We start from the raw sequence: 26,954 nt of genomic DNA on the forward strand, positions 1-26,954 counted from the left end.
ACCCGAGAAGGCGGTGTTTCCTTAACCCCCAGTGTTAAGATGTGTCTCCTTAGGCAAGGAGCTTACAGGCATCATTCTGTCGGTAAACCGAATAACCAATATCTAAAAACACCCCCGTCTGACCTTAACACGAATACTCTTTCCACCGTGCCAATATTTTAAATATCTTCAACGTCTATGACACAAATGAACTTATCTACAAAACAGAAACAGGGCTTCCCTGGTGGCGCAGTGGTTGAGAGTCCGCCTGCCGATGCAGGGGACACGAGTTCATGCCTCGGGCCGGGAAGATCCCACATGCCGCGGAGTGGCTGGGCCCGTGAGCCATGGCCGCTGAGCCTGCGTGTCCGGAGCCTGTGCTCCGCAACGGGAGAGGCCACAACAGTGAGAGGCCCGCGATCCGCAAAACAAACAAACAAAAAACAGAAACAGACTCACAAACATAGAGAACAGACTAGCGGTTGCCAAGGGGAAGGGGGGAGGGGAGGGAAGGATTGGGAGTTTGGGATTAGCAGATGCAAACTATTCTACATAGAATGGATAGACAACAAGGTCCTACTGTGTAGCACAGGGAGCTAGATTCAATATCCTGTGACAAACCATAATGGAAAAGAATATGAAAAGGAGTGTGTATATATGTATAACTGAATCACTTTGCTGTACAGCAGAAGTAAACGCAACATTGTAAATCAACTCCACTTCAATAAAATAAATTTTAAAAAGCCTTCAACCTTCTGTAACAAAGACTAAGGTCGTAGCTCCACCAGTATATTTTATCAAAACTTTCTTTCTTAACCTCTGTCCTCAAAACACTCACAGTTTCAAACTTCTACCTAGATCCTCTGGCACAAATGGAGAAGAATTCATCCAACTTTGGTAGGAAGTCTTTTTTTTTTTTCTCATCATGGAATCGAAAATGCCATCATTACACCATTTATCAACAACCGAGGCCAATCTCAGTCTTCTTTACATTTATATCAAACATGTCCTATTTGTGAATTGATTCCAACAGCCAATGGCATTATTTTCAATCTAAGGTAGAGGAATCTTTCATTGATAATACATTCAAAAGAAGTAGGACTCTAAGAAATATGATGGGAGGGTCCTTTAGTTGATAAGGAAGTGAAGAGATGCCAAACCCCAGTGCCTATGTGAAGCTTTACGGAGCAGTTAACCTTGAGACTTCACTGTATGTAAAGATTAAACTGCAATTTCTGGTTAGCAGGTTTATAGAGCTTTACAAATACCTTGGTTTCACTGTTTGTGCTTTTATCTACTTCTGGATTTTATTACTGCTTTCTGTCCAGTGATAGTCTTTATATACACAGAATGTCAAGAGATTAAGCAGTGAAAAGGAGTCAAAAGGTTTCCTTTGTCATCTTTGATGTCTTAAAGGTCTTGATAGAGAGATGCACCTTCCACCAGTTAGAGAGCCATAGAAAATGCCAGCCATCTCCCCTGCATGGGTGACAAAATTTTCATAAATCTGTCTCCACAAGTAAAGGTAAAGAAAATGTTAAAATAGTAGCTCTCCAGGGTTATGGTGGAAAATAACTAGTCCCTGATTAGCAATTCACTGCATAGGCACAAAATCAAATTAAATACTTTATATGATACAGTCAGCATATTGGTAAATAATATATCACAGTTACATGTCATTAAAAAAGGGACTACGGTTATGGTTTTATGTGAATAAAGACAGCCACATCAGTGTAGAAAATGAATTTTTAAAAAAGGAAATGCAAAATTTTTAGACCCCATCTGGGCTGAATGATTCTAATATTACAGAATCTTTCACAAAAGACAGGAAATGACAATGTTAGCACAAAATACATTAATATTGGAAGAAGAAAGAAAACATCCATTAACAATGTGAAGAGGTGGCCTGTTCCTACTTGCCCTGGCTATGAGGAAGTATTGTGTATGCTCGGGCCTCCATGCTCCTGAGTTGTCTACTGTCACAGGGGCAAGCTACCAAGCCACCTGAATGCTATGACTTGAAGGTAAACATTTCTGACTAGAAAACTGTTTCTCAGCTACAGTTCTACCTGCTCGGCAAAAGCATTATAGTCAACGCATTTTTTTTCACTTGAAGAAAACAATTTATTTTTTGATTGCAGTGAATTCTGTATACCAGCTGTCATTCTGAGTTTCAAAATTCTTTATTATATAATATGTTTTTAAAACCCAACCCTAATCAAATGATCAAGTGAAAGCTATTTCTAAACAGAGACTCATACATGAGGTATGGTATCAATTTAGGGCTTACCGAATGGCATTTTCTTAAAGGATTTCTTTGGAAAGATGCAAAAGTATTAAAGTCACAGAATTAAAAGACTTTTTTTTATTGTCATGAGACTCTGTGGATTGAAATAATGAAAAGGTAATCAGATGCTAATAAGCGTGGGCACTGGCAGAGTCTCAGCAGAAACTTTTAGGTAAACTGGCACCTTGTAATTTTCACAATATTTGAAAATTTCAAAATATTCTCTCCCTATAAAGTGCTTGGTGAGTTGATAAAATTCTATCTTCTAATTATTGAAAAAAGGAATTTTATGCTTTATAATTTTATACTTATACTTTACCATAAGCCTATATATATATATATATATATATAAATTCCAGTGAAAGATTACAGAATACAAGTTGATAAGCCTCCACTGATGTTAATTTTAACATGTGAATAAGTTTTAAACTATCAGTTATTTTATTATGCTCCTTCTTTAATGGAAAACCTAATATATTTGTGTGTGTAGAAGTATGTGTAAGGGAGTGCATTTAAAATATGACCTAATTTTCAAAAGATTTATCAAAACATTCATTTTTAGGAATAATAATATTACTCTCTATTGCCTAAATAATAAAAGCCAAAGTCCACAATTTAGCCTTTATGGCCCTCTGTGATCTAGTTCAAAAATACACTTTCAATTTTACTGTTTCTATTCCCTCATTAAAATCCTATTTGTAAACTGGATCATTTACGTAGCCATCAAATATTTAACGAGTGCTTACCATGTTCCAAGCTTTGAGACCCAAATATCAATAAGGTACAATTTCTACTTTCAAACAGCTCGCAGTCTAGCAAAGAAGAAGATACGTAATCAGCTACTGACAGTATTAAAAGTGCAATATTTGATGTGTGTTAAAGGCACAAAAGGAAATGCCAGTCACTCCCTGGCTGGATAGATAACAGACTTGGGGAATATTATATAGGCGGAGTAATGAGTAAATTAGAATTCACCACACAGAAAAAGATGCTCTGTACACAGGCACACAAGTCTGAGATAGGAATGTAGATCTGTTCAAGTACAGATGTTTGACTATTTCTGGAACAAAGAGTGCAGGAGTTCACCATCTTCCAAATGCCATTTATCCATGAAATCCTTTGTTTATGGCTCATCCTGCCATTTCTGCAGACTAGAGTAGACGATGATGGTTGCTTATGGGAGCCTAATAACTATGACATGACCTTGGACCAGAGTTGTTCAAACTTGGTACTATTGAGAGTTTGGACAGAATTCTTTGTTATGGGGGACTGTCCTGAACATTGTAGGATGTTTAGTAGCATTCTGGGATTCTAACCACTAGCTCCCAGTAGCATCCTCACTCCCAGTTGTGATAATCAGAAGTGTCTCCAGTCATTGCTCAATGTCATGTGGGGGAAAAAATTGTCCTCAGTTGAGAATCACTGTCTTAGATTTGTGTGTCCACGTAATCACTTTAATATTGGTAAGGACTATAACCCTACTAGATAGGAATGATTATAAGAAAAAAAATCATCACATTCGAAAGTCTTTAGGACTGTAAACAACCTAACTTCATACCTAAAGGAATGAGAAAAAGAAGAACAAATAAAACCCAAAGTTAGTAAAAGGGAAGAGATTATAAAGAGCAGAACAGAAATAAATGAAATAGAAACTAAAAAAAGAACAGAAAAGATCAATGAAACTAAGAGCAGTTTCTTTGAAAAGATAAACAAAATAAATAACCTTTAGCTAGACTCATCAAGAAAAAAAGAGAGGGCCCAAATCAATAAAATCAGAAATGAAAAAGGAAAAGGTACAACCAACATCACAGAAATACAAAGGATCAAAAGTGATTGCTGTGGACAAATATATGGCAATAAAATGGACAACCTAGAAGATATGAACAAATTCCTAGAAATGTACAACCTTCCAAGACTGAGCCAGGAAGAAACATAAAATATGAACAGACTAATTACCAGTAATGAAATTGAATCACTAATTAAAAAATAAACTCCTCCAAAGCAAAAGTCCAAGACCAGATGGCTTCACAGGTGAATTCAACCAAACATTTACAGAAGTGTTATCACCTATCTTTCTCAAACTATTCTAAAAAATTCAGAGGAAGTATTGCCTTTGAACTCATTCTACAAGGTATCATCACCCTGATACCAAAACCAGACAAAGATATCACAAAAAAGGAAATTACAGACCAATAACACTGATGAACATAGATGCAAAAATCCTCAAAATATTAGCAAACCTAATCCAACAACACATTAAAAGGATCACACACCATGATCAAGTGGGATTTATCCCAGGGATGCAAGGATGTTTCAATAACTGCAAATCAATAAATGTGCTACACTACACCATGTTAACACACTGAAGAATAAAAATCATATGATCATCTCAATAGATGTAGAAAAAGCTTCTGATAAAATTCAACATCCATTTATGATAAAAACTCTCAACAAAGTGGGTATAGAGGGAACATACCTCAACATAATAAAGGCCAATTATGACAGACTTACAGACAACATCATACTTGATGGTGAAAAGCTGAAAGCATTTCATCTAATATTAGTAATAAGACAAAGATGCCCACTCTCACTCATTCTACTCAATATAGTATTGGAAGTCCTAGCCACAGCCATCAGACGAGAAAAAGAAATAAAAGGAACTCAAATTAGAAAAGAAGAAATAAAACTGTCACGATTTGCAGATGACATGATACTATATATATAAAGACACCATCAAAAAACCATTAGAGGGACATCCCTGGTGGCACAGTGGTTAAGAATCTGCCTGCCAATGCAGGGGACACAGGTTCGAGCCCTGGTCCGGGAAGATCCCACATGCCGCGGAGCAACTAAGCCCATATGCCACAACTACTGAGCCTGTACTCTACAGCCCACGAGCCACAACTACTGAAGCCCGTGCGCCTAGAGCCCACGCTCTGCAACAAGAGAAGCCACCGCAATGAGAAGCACACGCACCACAACGAAGAGTAGCCCCCACTCGCCGCAACTAGAAAAAGTCCGCACACAGCAATGAAGACCCAACACAGCCAAAAATAAATAAATTTATATTAAAAAAAACCCATTAGAACTAATAAATGAATTCAGTAAAGTTGCAGGATACAAAATTAATATACAGGAATCTGTTGTGCTTGTATACACCAACAGTGGGGCTTCCCTGGTGGCGCAGTGGTTGAGAATCTGCCTGCAAATGCAGGGGACACGGGTTCGAGCCCTGGTCTGGGAGGATGCCACATGCCGCAGAGCAATTAGGTCCGTGAGCCACAACTACTGAGCCTGCGCATCTGGAGCCTGTGCTCCGCAACAAGAGAGGCCGCGATAGTGAGAGGCCCGCGCACCGCGATGAAGAGTGGCCCCCACTTGCCACACTAGAGAAAGCCCTCGCACAGAAACAAAGACCCAACACAGCCAAAAATATATAAATAAATAATACACCAACAGTGAACTACCGGAAAGAGAAATTAAGAAAACAACCCCATTTACAGTTGCATCAGAAAGAGTAAAATGCCTAGGAATAAATCTAACCAAGGAGGTAAAAGACCTGTAGTCAGAAAAGACACTGATGAAAGGATTGTAGAAGTTTGGTGAATCCAAAATCTGATGGGGTGGGCTGGCAAGTTAGAGAGTCAGGGAAAAGTTGCAGTTCGAGTGTAAATGCGTTTGCTGTCAGAATTCCTTCTTTCTTAGGGACAGTCTTTGTTTTATTAAGGCCTTTAGCTGATTGAAAGAGGCCCATCCACATTATGGAGGTTAATCTGCTTTACTCAAAGTCCACTTAGTTAACTGGTAATCTCATCCAAAAAACACCTCACAGAAACATCCTCAATGATGTTTGACCAAATATCTAGGCACCATGGTCCAGCCAAGTTGACACATAAAATTAACCACCACAATGGATAAATTGCTCAGTGTGAGAAATTAGCGCAACTGGATTTGCCATGAGAGATGGGCAGGAGAAAGAGAGAGATCAGTCAACTAGAGGCTTTCAAACTGTATTTTTTACATTGTGCCTTGTCACATGCATGCTCTTGTGTACATAACTGAAACAAAAGCTACGCTTCATCGCCTCTGCTCTTTCTTCTCTTCCCTCTTCTTGCATTCCATTACACTCCATTCCATCCTGTCCTATACCATCCCATTCTACTCTTTATTTAATTTTTGAAAATTTTCATCTTGACCCAGTAAATGGATTTCTTTGCCACTAATGGATCACAAAACTTCAGTGTGCAAACAAATGAATGTATAATTTACATGTGTGTGTGTGTGTGCGTGCACACGTGCATGTGTGTAGTAAATCAAAGAAGAAGCTGACAGGTCAGAAAACAGAGACAGCACACTTTAGACCTTGAAATGATCCATAAACCAAGAGAATGAGGTGATTGTGATGATGCGAGCAGCCTTGCCTCCTGTACCCCCGGGGCTGCACATGCCCTCAAAGTTCACGGAAATCCTGGGGAGGGCTTTGGTCTTTCACTGGGCGTGGAATTAGGGATCTGAGCAACTGCACGCAAGAGAAATCTCAGGGGACATGGAAGCCCTGCTGATTACCTGTGTTACAGAAGTTATTCTCTCTACATTTAACCCTTCACAACACCTTAGCCAGTTCTGGTTGTGCTTATCCATTTATATTTTATACTATAGAAACTGTGTATTTATCTACTCCAATAGGTTGAGTCAGGGATCATGTCTGAGGTACAATTTTTCTATCCCATATCGATTAGTATAATACCTACACGGAGTAATAACTCAAATGTGTGCTTTATTTTATGCATATAAAACTTTTTACTAGTAACCATAATAACATTGACTTGTTATGGGTGGCTGAATAAATAAACTGTATGAAATCTCCTAACCATTCTCCTATGGTTTAGATATAGCAAATATAATTTAAGTTCTCACTTAAGTTACAAAATATTGTTTTTTATATATATATATATATATATATATATATATAACAAAAGAATCAACATCAATGTCCAAGTGACTGTGTGGATTCATGCTGAACATATTACAAAGTAGTGGCTCCAAGTTAGCCATGAAAGGTGAGGTAGGGTTCAGCAATGGAATGTACAGTCCGTACTAATGTAAGCTTTAAGGGCCCTGAGGATGATCAATTATGCTAAACCTTCATGACCACATCTACCTCATGAACTGGTCTCTGGTCAAGAAGAGACCAGGGCTCAGAGGAGTCTGGGGCACAGCAAGGCTGCCCTTGAGATGTTTGAAATGACCTGAGCCTTTGGTACAGTCTGAAAGCTCTAAGGATCTGGACATCACAGTAGCTCATGGCACAGACTTACAGTGCCCTGCAATCCTCTCCAAGGTAATAGATTACAATATATGCATGTAAACTGTAGCTCTAATAAAAGGGGGCATCATGATGGCTATATATATTTTTAAGCAATTCTGGAGTATTCCCTGAGTGAACCTGTTTTTAGCATACCAGCTTAAGTCTGATGTTGATATTATCATGGCCTCATAAAACTGAGTTACACACACACACACACACACACACACACACACACACACACACATGAATTTACCACAGTGAAACTATAAAAGGGAAAGATCATGTAAAAGTTGTTCCTGTGGAAGGAAAATGTATTTTATTTTAGAAATAGACAATTATTCAAGTGTATGGGCTGTGTAGGTGTTCATTGGTGAACTTACACTAAACAGGAAGTGACGTAAATTATACTTATTACACTACTGGGAGAGAAATATATTAAATCCAGGCAGCACTTGGACAAAGCACAGGGAACTCATTGTGTTGAAGGAAATCATGCAACTTTGGTGGGAAGACAATGTACTACATGGTATGAAAACCATCAGTGGCCTTTTGGGACTGAAACAGTTTTTTAGGGAGTATAATTTTGTTCTAGCACTGAAATAGTTTTGTTTTTTGATAAAGCTCCAAGGTATTCTCATCTTAATCACATTGCTATTTCTATACTTTTAACTCTTTCATGCTGTTGCTTTGTAGTCATTAACGTGGAGAGAAACAGAAACAGTGAAACCATCAATGTTCAGATTAGAAATCTCAGCTATGGCAAAACACCCAGAGTAAATGTAAGAACTGAGGAAGTTTCAGAATAATCCAGCACCCATATAATTCCACCTACTGTTGAAGTATCCAGGAATCACTTGGGAGAAGAAACACTGACAAATAAATTACCTTGAACGTAGAATAGTATCGGGTGATCTATTCCATGAGATTTGCTTCATTGGTCTATGCTTATGACCAAGTTTCCCAAGGCAGACTGGAAAACAAACAAGAACAAAGCTGTAGAGCTGGCTTAGCTGCTTGTGTGGCCTAAAGAGAACGCTCAGGAAATCAGGCCAAAGACATGTACATCTGATGTCCAAGTTCCCACTTTGTTACAAAGTCACATCCAAAAATGAAGTAAGTGAATGAATTAGGTTCAGCCTTACAAGTTACTACCATGCTTCACCAGAGTGTTAAACAACAGAGACTATCCTAATTTATTGGCTTTTGCCTGACTGGATTATTTCTAAAATGGCACGATTAAAATATTCATAAATAGTTTAGTAAAAAAATGTACTTACAGTTTGTTGCCTCAATTGTCAAAGAATCTTATCATCATTTAGTGAGTGATTTCTTCTGTAGAGTTGGTGTTGTGATCACCATGAAAGTGCCAAGGAAGCTCGCCCTGGGAGAGGAATCATTCTCTTAGGACCCCTTCAGATGCTCAAAGCAACCAGGCTTGGGAAAGTCAAATATACAGTGCACTGAGCCTTCCAACCTACATGGAAGGAGCGGCCTGGATGGAGTGGAGAGTGACATGCAGCCCTCATGGCTCTCCTTGCACAGCGTCTCTGAGTGGAACCCAGTGATTTCACAGAACTCAAAGTTCATTTACAAATGGATTTGAGTCAGCAATAAAGTGAGCCAAAATCAATTTCAATCTCTGATTTTTATGAGTTATTAAACTACACTACGGTTTGCCAAGTATGAAGAATAGCATTTATTGGATTTATTTTTATTTATTTGTACATACATAATCAAAGGTATTTGTCGAACATTTCTGTGATATTCATCACTACTTATTCTCTCTATCACCTGGACCCCCTGCTCTCCACCTTCCATCCTTTCTCCATCCCCTTAACTCGTAACCCTTCAGTAGCCTAAGACACCAATCCTGGAACCAGACTGACTGGGAAAGTTGCCTGAACTCATTACCTTACTTTTACCTCTGTAAAATTAGGATAATAACAGAACCTAACTCAGGATGGTTGTAATGAATAAAGGGAGCAAATATAATACTTAGAACACTGCCTGGCATCTAGGAAGTACTCAAATATTGTTTTAATTATCATCTTCTTATATAATTGTTAGTAGCATTTACTACCATTCTCATTGTTGAATGGATTCTTCTAGTAGGTCTCCAATTGAAGGACACTAATAGGAGGATACAGTAAGTCCCCTACATATGAACCTTTAAGTTGTGAACTTTCAAAGATGCGAACATGCATTCGCATGTCGAATCACCGTGTCTGGCGTACGTTGTCACGTGTGTGCATTCTCTACAAGTGGTTGTGCTTTTGTGTACTTTATTGTACAGTACTGAATAAAGTACAGTAGTACAGTATCTTTATTCCAAACCCAGGATATCTGGAAGCATGGGTAAAAGCAGAGGTGATATAGCTGGTACTACTGTATTTTTCAGGGTACTGTACTGTAAGATTAAAAATGTTTTATTTTTTGTGTTTGGTATTATTTGTGTGAAAAATATTATAAATCTATTACAGTACAGTACTATATAGCTGATTGTGTTAGTTGGGAACCTAGGCTAATTTTGTTGGACTCAAGAACAAATTAGATTTACTTACATGCTCTTGGAACGGAACTTGTTCGTATGTAGGGGACTTACTGTACTTAGATTTTTCAAGTGCTTTTTTAGCAGTTATTTAAAAGATAGTCTATTCATTAATGGTCTTATTTTCAAAACCCTTATAATTGTTTTCTTAAAAAGTTTACAGAAATAAACTAGCGTTGGCATGTGTTAAATGGATCATTCTACACTTAAATGATCCACAAAGTCTGAAAAATATTATAATTCATTCAATTATAGAGATTTAATTTTAGGCTCTGAAAAATATCTCATATTTCTGGACCACTTTTTAGTTTTACATTCATTAAAATATTGTTAGGAATCCCTCTTTAGGTCCTGGGTGTTATGAAATAAAACCCTGTCCATTTTTTAGTGTAGAGGCTATCTTGTTCTGTGTTTTAAATTACTATACACAAATGGTAAAACTTTTCATAACAAAGGTTTAATTAGAATGGTTAATAACTATGATTTCCAAAGTGTCTGGATCAGCCTTAGTAATAATTAGGGAGTTTCGTTCCATACAAAATGCTTTATTTAACCTTCATGCCTTCATTCAGATAATTATACAAATGCATACAGTTAAAGGTTTAAACTCTATTTCGGTTCACAGCTCAATTCATAGGAAAGTTGAATACAGAAAAGCAATGCACCAACAGAATATGTCTGAGACACCATTAAAAACGATAACACTTGTTCATTTACATCTCTGAGAATAGACTGGAATAATCATCCTCTGAGAGAATCTCATTAGGAGGGTCTCCCTTTACGTTATCATAGGGCAAAAAAAAAAAAAAAAAAAAAAAAAAAAAAAATCACCATTTTACAGTAAAAGGAAAAAAGCTCTGAGCATATTTACAATACATACACTATACATAAATACAAGAACAACACTTACATAATATTAATAAACTTATAACAGGGGTTGCCTAAACACTACAGAGTATATAAATGCAGAGGAAACTATTGGGAAATTAGATCTTTAGATAAGCTGGAGAAATAAATTCATTTGCAATTAAAACTCTGAACAGAAAACTAAATGAAGACTTAAGAAATTAACACATTTGCTTGCCAGCATTATTGGGGGGGGGGGCGGCGGGTTTATCCTTTAATTCGGAGGACCTCCTCTGGGCATTCTAACTCTCTGGGGTCAGAGACCCAGGAGCCTTTTGTAAAATTACACCTGTAAAGTGAATCAGACGCAGCACATCTATTCAATTTGCTGTTCAGAGGCTTCAAGCCTAGAATAACTGTTTTGTAAACGAAAGGATGTTTTTTGTATTTTTACACAGCTCTTGTAATCCAATCACCATGTATAATGAGCTAAGTGTCAAGGAAAAGGAAAAAGATGCCTGCTTGATTTGGTCAAAGATGATATTTTTCTTTATTCTCATGTGTTTTCTCAAATACCACCAAGAGATTTATTCAAAAGAAGATGACGTTTGAATTGAATCCCACACACCAAGAGCAACGTCTAGACTACTACTAATTATAACTAAGTCATTTTAAGTGGCAGGTGGGTATCTTAAACGTGGTCTGTTCTCATCGTTTCACAACACAAAGTTCTGAGTACATTCTTCTATGGACAAACATGAATTTGCTGGTTTCTCTCTCTTTTTTTTTTAAAATGAGCATGTTATGATACACATAATTGCATTATGATACAGGATGACATAATACAGAAGACGATGTTTTCAAGCTGGTTTTGTAAGTAGTTATCTCACATCCATGGGGAGTTGGTTTGCCACGTGATGCAATGTGTCCCACACAGACATGAACAAAACAGCACAGCCACCATTCCATGGGTCGGGGGCGGTGATGGTAATTATTTAAAATGAAGTTTCAAACACAACAAAGTGTGGACAGACAAGTTGATAGGAAAGAGCCTTGAATATAGGCACCAGTGCCCCAGTTCAACAATACCCATCCAATGTAATCAAGTCTGAGGGACGAAATATATCCTGTAGTCTGGATGTAATTACAAAATTCTGTTATGGAAAAACTAGCAGGGCAAACACAAGTAGGACAAAAGCATTTCCTATAATGTTTTATGCTATAGCTTAGGAGTATGAAATTAGCAGAAAGGGAAGATGTTGGTATATCCCTAAAATACCCTACTTTTTGATTACTTGAGCATTTTGACTAGAATTTGACCCAAATTCTACCCTCCTCTTCACCCTTACTTGGAAAAAGCAAGATATAATAATTCACACAAGGAGTCCATTCATTGGTTCTTGCTTTGCACAAAGGGCAGACTGTTGCCTCAAACATTTAAAATTTCTAGAGAAGTAATCCAGAAAGAAAAAGTACCGATGTGACTATTTTCACTATTCACCTCTTTTCAACTCACTTAAAGTTGTGGTTTTGTTGTTGAGAAATTATTGCTTGTGAAACCCAGTTCACTGAGGAGAAAGCCCCTTTCCGCAGTGGGTTGTGTGCACACGGAACACTTGCTGTCAGCATGGAAGGGAATTTGCTTATACAGGTTTTATCTCTTCCCTCAGCCAAGTAACATGGAAAACGATCATAATTCAGGAGATTCATTTTCAGAAAAAGAAATACCATGAGAAATGACATTCTCTTAATGTTTTCTAAAAGTCCATTAGTACTTCCATAAATCAATACTGTCAGAGACCTTGTTCTACATAGAAAAGGGGGGTCGGGGTCATTTCTCTGAGGTTGGACAGCTTCCTACATAAAATTCAATTAACCTAACAACAATACTAAAAACAAATTACTTATAAGGCTACTGAAAACATTCCAAGGTGGTCCTGTTAGGTGAGAAATCTGAAAAGGAATTGTCCGTTCTCTCTTCTTGATCATCTGAATGTTCAAGATGGTCTCCCCATTCACCACCGCCAAGAGTGGGCTCTGTTATTAACGACTAGCTCCCATGGAGGTGAACATTTCAAATGTAACTTAAACATACTCTAGAAGGTCTATACAGGTGGAAAGCCTTCTAGTAAACCTACAAAGAAATATGCAGAATCGAGAAAACCTGCTCTGTCGAAAATGCTACAAAGTGGGAAGAGTTTTAATGATTTTGGATCTCCAGGCCAAACATTTTAAGAGGCAAGTGACAAGCTCAGGGAGACAGCTGGCTGGTGCTGTTTGTTTATAATAATCCTCCATGTGTGACTTTCCAGGAGAAGACTGATTTCAAATATTATGTACCACGGTTAAGTCACATGCTGTATCATGTCCCTATATCTTATTCGGAAAATAGATGATACACATTCATAATAAAACTACTTAAGTGGCTTCCCTGGTGGCGCAGTGGTTGAGAGTCTGCCTGCCGATGCAGGGGACGCGGGTTCGTGCCCCGGTCTGGGAAGATCCCACATGCCGTGGAGCGGCTGGGCCCGTGAGCCATGGCCGCTGAGCCTGCGCGTCCGGGGGCCTGTGCTCCGAGGCGGGAGGGGCCGCAGCGGTGAGAGGCCCGCGTACCGCAAAAAAAAAAAAAAAAAACAAAAAAAACTACTTAAGAGTTAGATATGGAAACGTGGCTTCTGGGAACACACGTGCTGTGGTGCACTGGGAAGAATACAGGCTTCTGAGCCAGAGAGAGGTAATGTCACATTCCCACTCTGTCGCTATTTCTGTTTGTGGACAACTCAGCCACCCATAAAATCTGGTGCTGTTGTACAGATCAGAGGTAATATGTCTAAATATTGCCTAGTATAGTGCTTGGCACGTAGTAAGGGTTTACTAAAGAACAGCTATTATTTTCATGGTTTGCTGAACTTTTGACCTTTCAAGTTCTTTTAGTTCTTTCAGACAACTTGCAGAAAACAGCCCAGTCAGAAGACTTGCCGTCAGTGAGATTATGGAACCCAGCAGCTTTCCTTTGACACTTAAATGGTTATTTTATACCCTATCCTGGCATATTTCCTTCTTTCCCTTTTATTCTGAAATGCAGAGGAGGAAACGGGAGATGGTTTTCTAGGCCTATGATCTGGTTCTGGAGAACACTGTCCATCGTGGAGGTCTTCACTGTCTAAAGCCTGAGTGTTTAATCACAATTATACTTTTAAAATTGCTCTTACCAAATGTTTGGCTCTGAAAGAATATGATTTTACTGATAGCTTGTTTGGGTGGATTTGTGCTCTGAGATGGTAAGGCTGGTGAATTTCCAGGGCGCTTGTCTATTCATATCATCTCCTCATATATTTCTATTCATGACTCCACTTTTAGCAGTGAAATAATGATAGGAAAATATTGTGAAGTTCTGAATGTAAATCTGGTCATTTCCAGGACTAACTGTAAAGCTTAGTCAAAGACTAGGCCTACTAAATGTCAGTCATACCTTTGTAGGCTTTTGGGGGAGAAATGATTGTGTCAGTATTCACTCCAAAATGGTTCTTAGATGATAACAGGAAATATTAGGGGAAAAGGATATGAAGAAATGTAAAGACGGATTTTTGCAGTTGATATCAGTAAATAAAATAAAGGAAAGCAAACAAATATCTCTAGTGTTTTGTTCTAAATAAACTGGCTTTTCTTAACCAAGCAAAACTTTTTGAGCCACACACAAGTGCTTCATAAGATTGGGGCAAATCACAGTGAAGTTTTCCTCTCAAAATTATAAATGCCGTGTGCCAGAGTATATATTGGAGATAATCATAAATTTCAGATTTGCATTCTTACATTCTGTAGTTAAGAAAGATTAAATTAAGAAATGCTAACATAAACAAGATTAGGTATATTTAAAACACACCAAATAATTTTTGAGGGGGTATACGAACAGATTCAATTTACTGTGTGCATATATTTACTCTGTGTGCATGTGTTTCGCAAAGGTGGAGGAAAAACCCAGTCTGATGAAGAATTATTGCTGTGTAAAAGTACAGGAATATCTCATTGGTCGTAATGTTTATTGACAGGCACTTTCAGCTTTTAATTCATTTCTGAAAATTGGCATTAGCTTATTCCTATTGCCAGCACAGATTCATTTCACATGTGGCCATATCCATGGCACTCATCTTGTCAACAGGTAGCTACTGCTACAAGTATTCCCTCTGGGATTCAACAGGAATAAACACCTGTAGAGGGTGTTTGTTTCTTTTGATAGAGAACTACTTCATGGAGGAGGAAAGTCACTGAGAAAAGAGAATAATTGCTAGATGCTTCTATTTTAGCACAAGTAAAATCCTTTGCAGCTGTTTTTCTCTTTTCAGGCAAAGACATTTTGAGTTTGGAATCAGTTGGCTGCAACTTAAAATGACTTCACTGCGTTCTAAACCATCCTGGCTAAATTGAGACAAGTGGCCACTCCATTTTGTCAGGAAGCACAAGGGCTGTGCTCTGACAAAGCAGAACAGAGTCCCCATGGCAACATCACTAATCGTGTGTAAGATACACAAGGCATATCTGAACAAGTTTCTTTTTTTTATTGTGATGAAAACTAGAAGCTCTTTTTCCCAACATACTTCATCAAACTATTTACAACCTCTGTAAAATTTGTGAGTTTGAAAATACTTTTTCCACTATCACACATGTCACGAATACAGTAAAATATCTTCACTCTATTTCTTTAAGATGCAGTATCCTCCTGTTTCATTTTCTTACGCAAATCTGAATTTCTATTGCAGTTGCACAGTATTTAGCATATTTAAAGTACCAATGGACATGGGTTGCTAAACAGACATTATTCTATAATGAAACTGTGAAAATATAGCATTTTAAACTTTTATGTACACTTCTTAACTATAAAATGCAGGCAAAGTCATATATAGCATTATAAGCTGATTCCCTAGTAAGGTAAATAACTTACATTTCTAGACAGCATGGATTATTACAAATTCATTCTTTTAAAAAAGTTCTCTGTTGATATTTATTAGCCCCCTGGCTGCTGCATATACAGGTGTGTACACAGGTGTGCATCTGTCGGGGGGCCTGTACAGGTTACGTGGAAGGCAGTGTGGAGATAAGGAGAAATGCGATATGGAAGACACATGGCTTACCAAACCCCTTTTCTAAACAAAACCAAATCAAGTTGAAAGATTTTTTCATGAGATGCACTACCTCAGAAAAGTGGAAGGCAGAGACCTGATCAGTGAAGTTGCAGAATACATTTACCTCCTAAATTTATAGGCATTAATTAGTAAGGAGCAAAATCTAAGATTGGATTATGGACTAGGTGTATTAAGGCTTCCTGGGCCTATCGTGATTCGTAAGAGTTATCTCACGTTCAATCCTTTACACAAAGATTGTAACTCAACGTATAATGAATGCTGGTATTCTTAACACTGCTTAAATTCTGTCAATCCTTACTGTAAATGTTAAGACACCTTTATAACAACATCATGGCTACATTTCTAAGCAGTTGTAACAATGTAACAAAGGCGTATTAATACATTTGAAGGCCTCACCTCACCAGATTTATTCAATTGCAGCTTTGATAAGTATAATAAAGTACAGAATAAGGAATACTGCATCTTTATCCATATACAGGTTATCATTCTAATGAACTGATTTCAAAGTGCAGAATTGTATTTATGTTTAAAACACAAACAGCAATTTGAAGTTAAAACAACTGTATAAAAATGAACACAATCTTTGTATAAGCTATTCCAAATTTCAACCATTATGAGAAGGGCCTTTTCAATCATCTAGAACTGGCATTTGTAAACACTGTAGCATTTTGCAAGTTTTTCCCCCATGACATTCCTCTTCCTATTTTCCACTTAAACTTTAAAGTGAATAAAAAGTGCTCTTTTTTTTAAAAAAAATGTGGTTTATGTTATTGTTATTCAACTGCCTTTGAAAATAAATGTCCTATAGTGTTTTGTAAAAGTAATGCCAGGCAACAGTATAAATCTTATGGTAAAGCCATTAGCAATTTCAGTCTAAATGCCTTAATAGAACTTAAGACAAGTTATCAAGCAGGCTTCTCAAAGTCCACACACGATTGATGGGATGGGGCTGGAAGTGGATGGGGAAGTGTGAATCTTTTCCCAAACAACCTAAGATCAGGATACAAGGAGGGAATCTATTGAAACCTCAAAGTCTGTACCTCTTAACTTTTCAAATAACCTTAACTTCCTTGAAATCAATCTCTAAAATGCAAAGAGACAGGTCAACTGTAGCTTCTCAAGCCATTGCAGCTACCTGTGTCTAAGTTCCCAGACATGCACATACGCCCAGCTGCAAACTGAATAGCTTCAAATTTGAAACCAAAGAATGCTTCTCGTTAGAGAACAACTGAGAAGTCCTTTGGATTCTACTCCTTTTCTGTTGTTAATCATCTACTGTGCTTTTAAAAAGAGTCTAGAATGGACATAAGATAAAATAGAGTAGGCTTTTCTATGCCTGAAGATATTCTTACTTAAAAATGTAATTCCGTCTCTCCCAAACCACCTTCTTTTCCACAGGGAAACACTTGTAGAAAATTCACCAAGGAGGATTTGTTGTGTCCCAAGACAAGCCCCAGGTAAATTTCAGTCCTGCGACTAGATCAGCAACTCATTCACTATTTGTGCTTGGATCCCTCCTTAGAAGTATCAATACATCAAAGGGGGGAAATGGCATAATGCTGACAGGTTCTATCAGTAAAATTACTGTCTCAGTTGGGTTGCCACTTTCAGGGGGTGAGCAGACAAGCTCACGTCCCTGAATTTTTCCTATGTTATTACAGAGGAGCAGCTCATTTCGTTCTGTGCTAAATTTAAATCGAGCTGTCACTCAGGAGGCTCCCACTGCCTGTCAGTTCTATGAATTCTAAAAACCATTTCTACCTGTAATGCTCTCATGGTCTCTCAGCAGAGAACAGGATTGGCCCTTCTTACGAGAGCAGGCAGAGTTAAATCAAGTCTGCCCTTCACCTCAGTGATTCACCTACTATCTGCCAACTTGGTTCCAGGACTAGCATAGAGGGCTTCACAGCTGTGTTCACCATGCTCTGTGTTCGTCATGCTCTGTGTTCTTTGCCACTGACCAGTAACCAACACTGGCCTTTCTATTCAAAATAGTCACAGGCAATGAGAAGTAGGAGTTGCATACAGTACAGATAAAAAACTTTCCAGTTGGTAAAAAACCCCACAAAAACCCAGTGCTTGGTGGGTAGTACACTGTTGTAGCTAAAGAAGCTATTTATCCATAGAATTGCAGCCCTTGTTGGAGGGAAACTGCCAATGAATTTTTCAGACCTGGCAGGAAATGTAGAGCACATATTTTTGAAGATAGAATTTGACCTGAAAATCATTATGCTGTTGCTTGAACATTAAAAAAAAAAAATTCCTTTTAATGCCATCCAACACAAATCATCCTTTTTCAATGTTTATAGTTTTTGCTTCACCAAAATAAGATTATCTGAATTAGAAGATAATCCTAAAAAGGATAATTCTAGAACCAGAAATTATTTCAGAATGTTCACACCTTTAAAAATGAGCTAGTAATATTGTGAGGTTGATTTGTGCAATTCTCCAAATCAAGTGTTTGTAATCAAAATATATTGCAAAGGTCTATGCTGGCAACTTCTTATACCTAAGCTATAAAAAAAAATCTTAATAACAACAACAACAACAACAACAACAATGACAAAAAAAACCTCACCAAGCCCCTTAGCCACAGAAAGCTGAAAAAACCCAGCTTTTAGTGGGGAAAAAATATGATAATTTTTCTGAAAGAATGCTCATTGGTGATGTATTGCTTTGTTTACTATAGACTTTGCTAGTTGCAAAAAAGGCTCATAATTTTTGGGGGCTGACGGGACTATAATTTCCTCTCACCCTCAGCACAGGATGAGTGGGTTCCATATCCCTGCAGATGCCATTGCAGAACCACTGGGTGCTAATACAGTTTAGAAAATGAAATCTGTAGAGAAGAACCTATTGGAGAGTCACTTATCCTTGGCTCTCCAAGGGAGGAAACTAGCACCGTGTCAGGCTTTCCTTGGGGAGCATTCCTTTCCCACTGACTTGGTTCCAAGAACGGACCCATTCACCCAAGAGTTAATTCCCTGCTATGCCTCCGTGGCCTTTCTAGTCACCAAATAACTGTTTTCAAACAAGAAAAGGGGGAGCATAATCTTTAATTGTGGTACTCAACCAAGGAGGACAACAAACAGCAGAAAGATTACCTCAGTGCTGCAAATGTAACCAAGACCTCTAAAATGCTGGGGTGTTTTTTACAATCCCTTTAGTAAGTATGAAAATTGGTAACATGAGTCCTCAGTGAAGTTATTGTAGGCAAGTCCTTTTATTCATTATTGCTTTTCTCCTCAAGAGGCGCATTATTTCCATCTCTGCTTTGTCTGATTTTTTCATGTTCACTGACTGCCTGGTCAGCCCCACCTCTTACCTTGGTGCCAGTGTGTCTAAGAAAGTTTCCCCCCTCCCCCCGATTCCTTGTAATCAAATACTAGGGGCAGGAAGAGATGATGCCTAGGTGACAGAACACTGCAATTTGAAGTGGGGCAGTAGTTTTTTTAGACAGGCTCTTCCTATTCAACTACAGAACAGCTCTGTGCCCGTCCATGCCAGGGCAGACACCAGGACTAGACTCCAACTGAAATGTCGCTGCCCCTCTGCTCGAACAGATGAACAAAACAGAAGCAGAACAAAACAAAAACGATCAACAACAAACAAATGAAAGAATCAATGTTGGTTTTCTCCAGGGCATGGATGGCATAATGACAAGTTGCGGGTGATATCTAGTGGCTGCCATCACTATTGCAAAGGGCTGCCTGAGCGCTCCTTTCTTTTCAGGTAATGGAACCTCTCCAACAGCTTCTTCTTTTCTACTTTCAGGCTGCTTGCTGGTAACAGATTGGAAGTGGGTTCTATCTTACTTAGACAGTAACTCAAACTTTTGTAAAAACGGGTTCAGGGGTGGGATGATGGGAGAATAATTCAAATTTACAAGGTCTTGCTCTAGCCATCAATTTGTGGTAGATGACCTTTAAAGTATCAATAACAAAACGTCTGACAGCTCAGAAAATGTACAAACTACAAACATCTTGAAATGGCAGAGGACACAGCACGGAAAACAATGCCTGTCTCTTCAGCATTTGTGTCACCGATCTCCCAGGCCAGCATGAAGTTGTTTCTCGTGTAGTCATGATGGGGGTTACCTTCAGACCGAAAGGAGAAGTGTTACTACTTCTTTTTCCTGCTCTGCTTTCAGACATCGTGGGATGGTGATGCCCTTTTGTGTTAACACTGTGAAGGGGATTCAGCCCTGCTGAATTGGGTGCCGCTAAGAGATCCAGCTCTTACACTCAGCTGGACAGGTAGCCTTCCTCACACCAGCATATGCCTCCGGCGGTGCAGTGCCAAGTGATCTGACCGGGAAAAGCTGCGATCACAGTCTGCGCACTTGAATGGCTTCACTCCCGTGTGTTTGCGGTAATGCCTCGTCAGTTCATCCGAACGAGCGAATTTCCAGGTGCAGCCTTCCCAGGTACACTTGTAGGGTTTCTCTCCTGGAAGAAACAAAGGGACACACACTTTGGTGCTCCATCATTTCTCCAGAAAAACCATCCCAACGTGATATTTGGGGAAATGACTGTTCTCAATGGATTTTCCATTTGGTAATCCTTTGGTTGGGAAACCTAATCACCCCACCAGCTGGTGTTGGGTCAGACAGGTGGCGGTTCAATTTCGTCTCTCTTGCTGTGACACTGGGCAGGTTAGTTAACACTTGCATCCTCAGTTATGGGTAAGTTACTTTGCAGTCAAAATATCAAAAGGCATAGACTGATTGCTACTGGATATAATCACCATGGTAGACCGGAAAGGCGTGTTAGGGAGCTCCACCTAGGTTGACTGACTCCAGGGCTAAAACTCACAAAGAATTATAAAGGGTAGTGATTTATATGTTTTGTTGCAATATTCCTCCAAACAGTGTATCACTTAGATGTTTAAAGGCTATTTTAGGGTACAATGTCCTTTTATCAGTCCCACAAAATTTCATTTAAAAGGTAAGCACTCTACCACCCCCAGAAATTAGGTATTAAGTACTTATTATTTATAAACATCTACTGTTTGTTTGTCTACTGGGAAAGAATCCTAGATACCTTAATAGTGCAAGTTTCAATATCTTCTTCAGTGACTTAAGAATTAGGGCAAGCCCTAAGGAATCATCAAGTTGGTCCTAGTGTTGAAACCCACAGTAAAAAACAGTCTGAAGAAGTATGTAATTTGACCAGATCCCTCAGTCAACTCGTAAGGACAGTAAAATATGCAAAGGCTTTGCTGGGAAAAGATATGCTATCCATTGTCCAAAAGAGCTCCCTGGGGGAACGGGACAATAGTTGACCTAGGTGTGCTTTTTCCTGGCTCTCATTCAGAATGGAAGTGCTGTCCTCATGCAACCCCACAAGAACTGATCTCTCCTCTGCCGCTTCCATCCAATAGTCAACTAAATGCTGCTTAGCCACACTTGGTGTCTGGCGAAAGGGCCTAAGACAGGGAAAGGAGCTGTTTGCTGATCCCAACGTACAGAGTTGCAAAGTGACTTTTGTTAAATCCACTTCACAGATGAGAAAACTGAGGTTCAATGGAGTAAGGTTACTTGCCTGAGGCCAGTAAATAGATGTGCTTGGTTCCAAATGCAGCGCTTTTCACTGTGTTCTAGGGGAGTGGATAATTCTTTCCCCATGTAAACTCTGTCACATCCTTAGACAACATTGATTCCACCTTCTCAGATACTTTCAAATTATTCAACTCCTATTTCTATTAAGTCGCCTACCACAATAGATCATACAGATTTTGTCTAGATGTCTTTCCCCTCTACCAGTTTCTGAATACGCAGAGATGAAGAATCACGCCTCTACTATCCTCAGAGCTTAAAAGTATGTGCCAAACAGTGTTTGAATAAATTAATAAAACTGCAGCACACACAGACATGCTCACACAAAGGCATGTACACAGGAAACTACTAAGCCCTGTGAATGAGATGTACAGGTGATGGGAAAACTAGACTAAACCAGACCCAGCAGTTTTTGTTCAACTGTTAAGTAAATGTTAACCATAGGGGTCCTTTTAGGATCAAGTGGCCCTTTCACAGAAGTGAGTGAATAGTAAAGCCCAGTTAAATCTAGAAATACAAGCGCACTAACTGTGGCCCACAGAAAGCTCCAGGTTACTCTGAAAGGGCTCCTGTCAGGTAGATGCCTACTGACTGGATTAATCCAAAACCTCAACTTCCGACTCATTCTGGATGTCCTATGGAGACAAAAATCTGCATTTACAGGTGTCTACTGATCAGAATTTAACAGAAATTTTAAAAAATCAGCAAAACCCTAACTTAAAAACAATGGCAATGCACTATATAGTATATCCATGGCAACTGTTAAAATGCTTTTATTTACATGTCATCACCATATGGGTTTTTTTCTTGAAATTTACAACATGAGCATGGGTTGTAATAAGCTGAGCTTGATATAAATCATATCTTCAAAAACACATCCATCTTTGGGGCACTGAGCTCAGCCAGTTGACTCCTTGTCACCAACAGGTATCTCCTAGTTATCTCCTGTGTTACTAAGGAACCAACCACAGAGAGCATAGGCCTAAGAAGGAAAAAATAAACGATTTTCTTAATTGGGGAAAAGCATTGTTCAGTTGTGTGTCAGGAGGACGTCTGTTTCTATCTTGGTGGGGAAGTGTCATCTGAGTATGACTGGGGTTAGAAAAGCTGCTGGACCCTCACCTTGGCATTGCAGATGGAGAGGCAGGAAGGGGCTCCATAACTGGGATGGGCCCGGAAGTAAAGAGAGGCAATAGAAGGAGACAGGGCTTCAGTCTCACCTCAAGAAGGATGATGGAGGCTGGTATGGCCACCGTAGGGACGTCCTGTTGTCTCAGGGGTTCTCTGAATTTCCTTGTACATCCAAGTTCGGCACTTAATATTCTCCAATTTCTTCCTCCAAATTATAATAGACGTACTTTTACTTTCACTTGGGCTGTTTAATAATGGTAGTTGTGCCCTTTTCACTTGAAAATCTATAGCAGGGGTGGTAAACTGTGGCCCCCAGGCCAAATCTAGTCTGCTTTGTTTTCTGTGCAAGCCGCAAGCTAAGAGTAGTTTTCACACTTTTAAATGCTTGAACAAAAAAAACCCCAAAAGAGGGCTCTCTCATGGCATGTGAAAAGTATATACTTTTCATGAAATTCAAATTTTAGTGGCCATAAATAAGTCTTTATTGGAACACAGCCACACTCATTTGTTTGCATATTGTTTACGGCTGTTTTCCAGGGATGGAGGCATTGAACACTGCAATAGAGAATGCATGGCCTGCAATACCTAAACCATTTACTATAGAAGGTTGGCCGACTCTTGATGTAAGGGATGGGCACCTCAGCTTTTGTCAGGCTTCCTGGTTATGTTAACTTAATCAGGATATATAACACACCTTGTTAGTTTGGGATGGGTGGGTGAGGGAATATTTTGGCTATTAGATAATCACTTATTCTTAACTCAGGCTCCTCGATTAAAATTCTAACTGTCCTCTTGGTAACGAATACACGTGATAGTTCATGTCCGATGCTTTAAATAGAGAGTTCTGGACAAGGAGAAATCAGGGATTCTCTGAAAAGGCTCACCCAATTCAGTCAGGGTTTTAAAAGTCTTCGGGATCTCCTCTGCTCATTATAAAAGCACAATAATGAGTAAGGCCTTCGCTATGAGGGTGAGAGGGGTCAGGAATGTCTCTATACACTTTCCCCGCTAACCAAAAGAGCACCGATTCTACAGTGATGGAGCCCGACCCTGCCCTACTCCACTCCAACCCACCCTTTCAATACGGTTGTGTTACCATGGCCACCGTGCTCAGTGATGAGCTGCGATTAATTCTACTTAGTCTGAGGAGGACATAAGGAAGGAAGGATCAGAAAAGAGGAGCTCAGATGTTTGGCATCATTTCTAAGGTGGATGTCTTAAAGGCGGAGAGGCAGAGAAAGCAACAACTATGGCGAGGATTTCTGTGGGCCCACAAACGTGCAGCAGGAAACTCAGTGCAGAACCTGAAAAGTATTCCGCGAGGTGAAATCAGGTACAGTAAGTGCCTCCAAAATGCAAGATGCAGATACGTCCCTACTTCATGAGTAAAACCAGTGAAAATGATACATAAGCTTATAAACCATTAGGGGCTAAGTGATGAATGAAGGCACGTAAAAAAGAATGAACACATTCTCATCTGGGGGTGGGGGGAGGGGGGACCTATATCAGAAAATAATAAACTTAATTATCTGAGTGATCGATGAGTTTTCCTTGAAGCTTTTCTTACAAAAATATATGCTTTCTTTTTAATATCCCCAAATATTTCTTGTATAATATTTCTTGCCCCCATTTCCTCATGAATAAAACCAGAGTTTGGGTATTCTCTCTCCATACTCAGAAGAAAGAAGAGGGGAAAAAAGAAAATAAGATCTTCAAATCTCTCTTCACAGCTAGAGGCTGAGCTATAGGGGTGGCTCCACTCTATGGAGATGACATGGCTGCTTGGACGAGGCAGAGAGCAGGCTTCTGCCCCTCCCTCAAGAGGGACCTCGGTTTCCATTATATCCACCTAGTGCCTAGCATTTCATTAAAAAAAGTCAATAAGTTCTCTCACTGGACTAGTTAAGTTTTAGAAGTGGATACAAGAACAATGCTAGTGGCTACTACATTATGTTAAAACTGAACGTTATAGTTTATGCTTGTGCTTTGAAGCTATTTAAAGGGTACAATCTTATAAACAAATTAAGATAAGAGACACCAACTTTATGATGTGAGTAAAAACTAATTAAGATGATAAATAAGTTTGTAAGATACACTGTAATACGTATAAATGAGCCCTGAAAGGATATAATAAAGAACAGACAGAATCCTTCCTCCATCCCCCCTTCTTTCCTTTAAATCTTGCTAGAAAACAGAAAGCTCACTTTAAAGTTTAAAAAGTCAGTGGTGAGGACAGAACGGTAGGTGAATTTTCCATGAACATTTTCCTATGGAAAGAGTTGGCTTGGACACTAATAGGAGTCAAGCAACTCCCAGGGTCTGCACAGCTATTGTGCACAGCTGCTCTGTGTCAGGCTGAATGGGGGTGACAGTAAACACTATTTCCAGTGATTTCTTCAGGAATAGTGAACGGTCCTTAACGGTCATTTGAATTAGAATTCTGCAAATGTGTTATTCAACACTGTTTTCACTAGAAATAAGCTAAAAATAAAAAAAGCATGACCACCTTTTTTGTTTGGTCTAACCCACAAATACACTTAGAATCCTCAGTAGCAAAGTCTTTGAAAATGTATTTAAATATTTTTCAAAATAATCAGAAGTTTTGACTCCACCATCAGATCACCTTTGATTTTTGTTTCTTATATTAATCCTGTGAAATAAAAAAATGATAGGGAATGGTGTGGTATATGTCCTTACCAATAAGTCTTAGTAAGTGATTAAGTCGAGACATCAAGTTGCTAATGTACAGGAAAAAAATCAAAGGACCTGAGCTGGGTAATTGGTAGCTTAACACTACACTCACCTTGGAGTGTAGTTATTAACTTTTAGACTTTCAATTCTGAAGTGAAGGTCTCTATGTCCCATGAAAAACCCGTAAGCCACTTCCACCTTTTGACCATTTTTCAGCACAATCTGTCCTCTTTCAGGTCTTTATAAAACCTGAACTAAACTATGAAACCTCTGAAAAAGAAAAATGTTAACTGAAACTAATAGCAAGCCCTCCTATTCTAAAGTGAAAGAGTCCTGCAAGGATTAAAAAGAGAACATACCAAAAAAAGAGGGTTTGTTAATTTTTGTTCGAAAACACTCTTTTTAACTCCTCATTTGGGGTTCATGTTAGAAACAGTTTTATATGCACACTGGCCCGTGTGTGTGTGTGTGTGTGTGTGTGTGTGTGTGTGTGTATTCACAGGCATTATTTAAATAGTATTCTAGTATTCTAATTAAGTATCCTGGGAAAATGAAAACTCTCATCAGGGTTTTTTTCTTGAAACAGTCAAGAAACTGATTTATTATGAGAACTGCTGCCTCTTTCAATTTTGGTTAAAGAAAAGGATTAAGAGTCACTCAGTGCATTTCCATGACATTTACCCAGCAGAAGGCATAATAAAGTCTAAAGAAAACATCAGGTATTGAATGGATTCCCAAAACCCAGGAAACAAAAATAACTTTTTCGGGTACCTCCCATTTCACCATCTGAAACGCTGAAAGGTAAATGTGTCCTGAGACAAAAGACAGGTGCCCTTTCATATTAAAATGACGTGTGAGCAACAACAGAAAAGGAATGTGCAGTTTGCAAAAGCTCCCCGTCAAACAAAACGCCCATGTCCTCACATCAGCTTCTCTCTATTATTTTCTCAAGCAACCGAAAAAAAAAAAAAAAAAACACCTTTGGCAACAGGAAACATAGGCATTTTCTTCAGTTCAGAAGTGCATTTCTGAAATGTGTCCCTGTTTAACTTTTATAAAGTCAGGGGGCCCCAGACACTGACAAATGAGCTTCATTACACTCAAGGCTCAACATATTTGCTGTGACAATCTGTTTCACTTGAGGAATGGTATTTGCATATGAGGGGAAAAAAAAACCCAGAATCAAGATTCCTATCTTGTTTTCTGGTTTCTGTTACATTAGTTCATAAAAGTTCACAGAATTTTAGATCTGGAAGGAAATTAGGTCCTTTGAAAATGAGGAAACAGAAACCTAGAGCTGAGATTACAAGGCCCTTGACTTGTCCAGGGGTAGACAAGGCTGCCTTCCTTCTTGCTGGTGTTAAGGGGGCAGAAAACAGCACAGGCTTTGAAATCAAGCGGAATGCACGGTCAAATGAGGCTCAGTCTCCAATCTGCGACTGGATCTCAGGCTAGAGAGTTAAGCT

General features: G+C 38.9%; 1 protein-coding gene across 5 annotated transcripts in view; it reads right to left on the reverse strand.

Annotated features, from left to right (window-relative positions):
* Positions 1–8,918: 8,918 nt before the first annotated feature.
* Positions 8,919–26,954, reverse strand: part of KLF12 (KLF transcription factor 12) — a 452,101-nt gene continuing 434,065 nt past the window's right edge. For 4 of the 5 annotated variants that reach the window (XM_079903469.1, XM_079903470.1, XM_079903471.1 and 1 more), the window contains one exon: positions 13,591–20,557. In XM_079903469.1, the coding sequence (XP_079759595.1) occupies positions 20,376–20,557 (182 nt within the window). In that variant the 3' untranslated portion in view covers positions 13,591–20,375. Of the gene's footprint in view, positions 8,956–13,590; positions 20,558–26,954 lie in introns of those variants that run through there. The other variant, XM_079903472.1, reaches the window with a different exon arrangement.

The sequence above is a fragment of the Stenella coeruleoalba genome (assembly GCF_951394435.1).
Source record: "Stenella coeruleoalba genome assembly, chromosome: 18".
In the NCBI taxonomy this organism is placed as follows: Eukaryota; Metazoa; Chordata; class Mammalia; order Artiodactyla; family Delphinidae; genus Stenella; species Stenella coeruleoalba.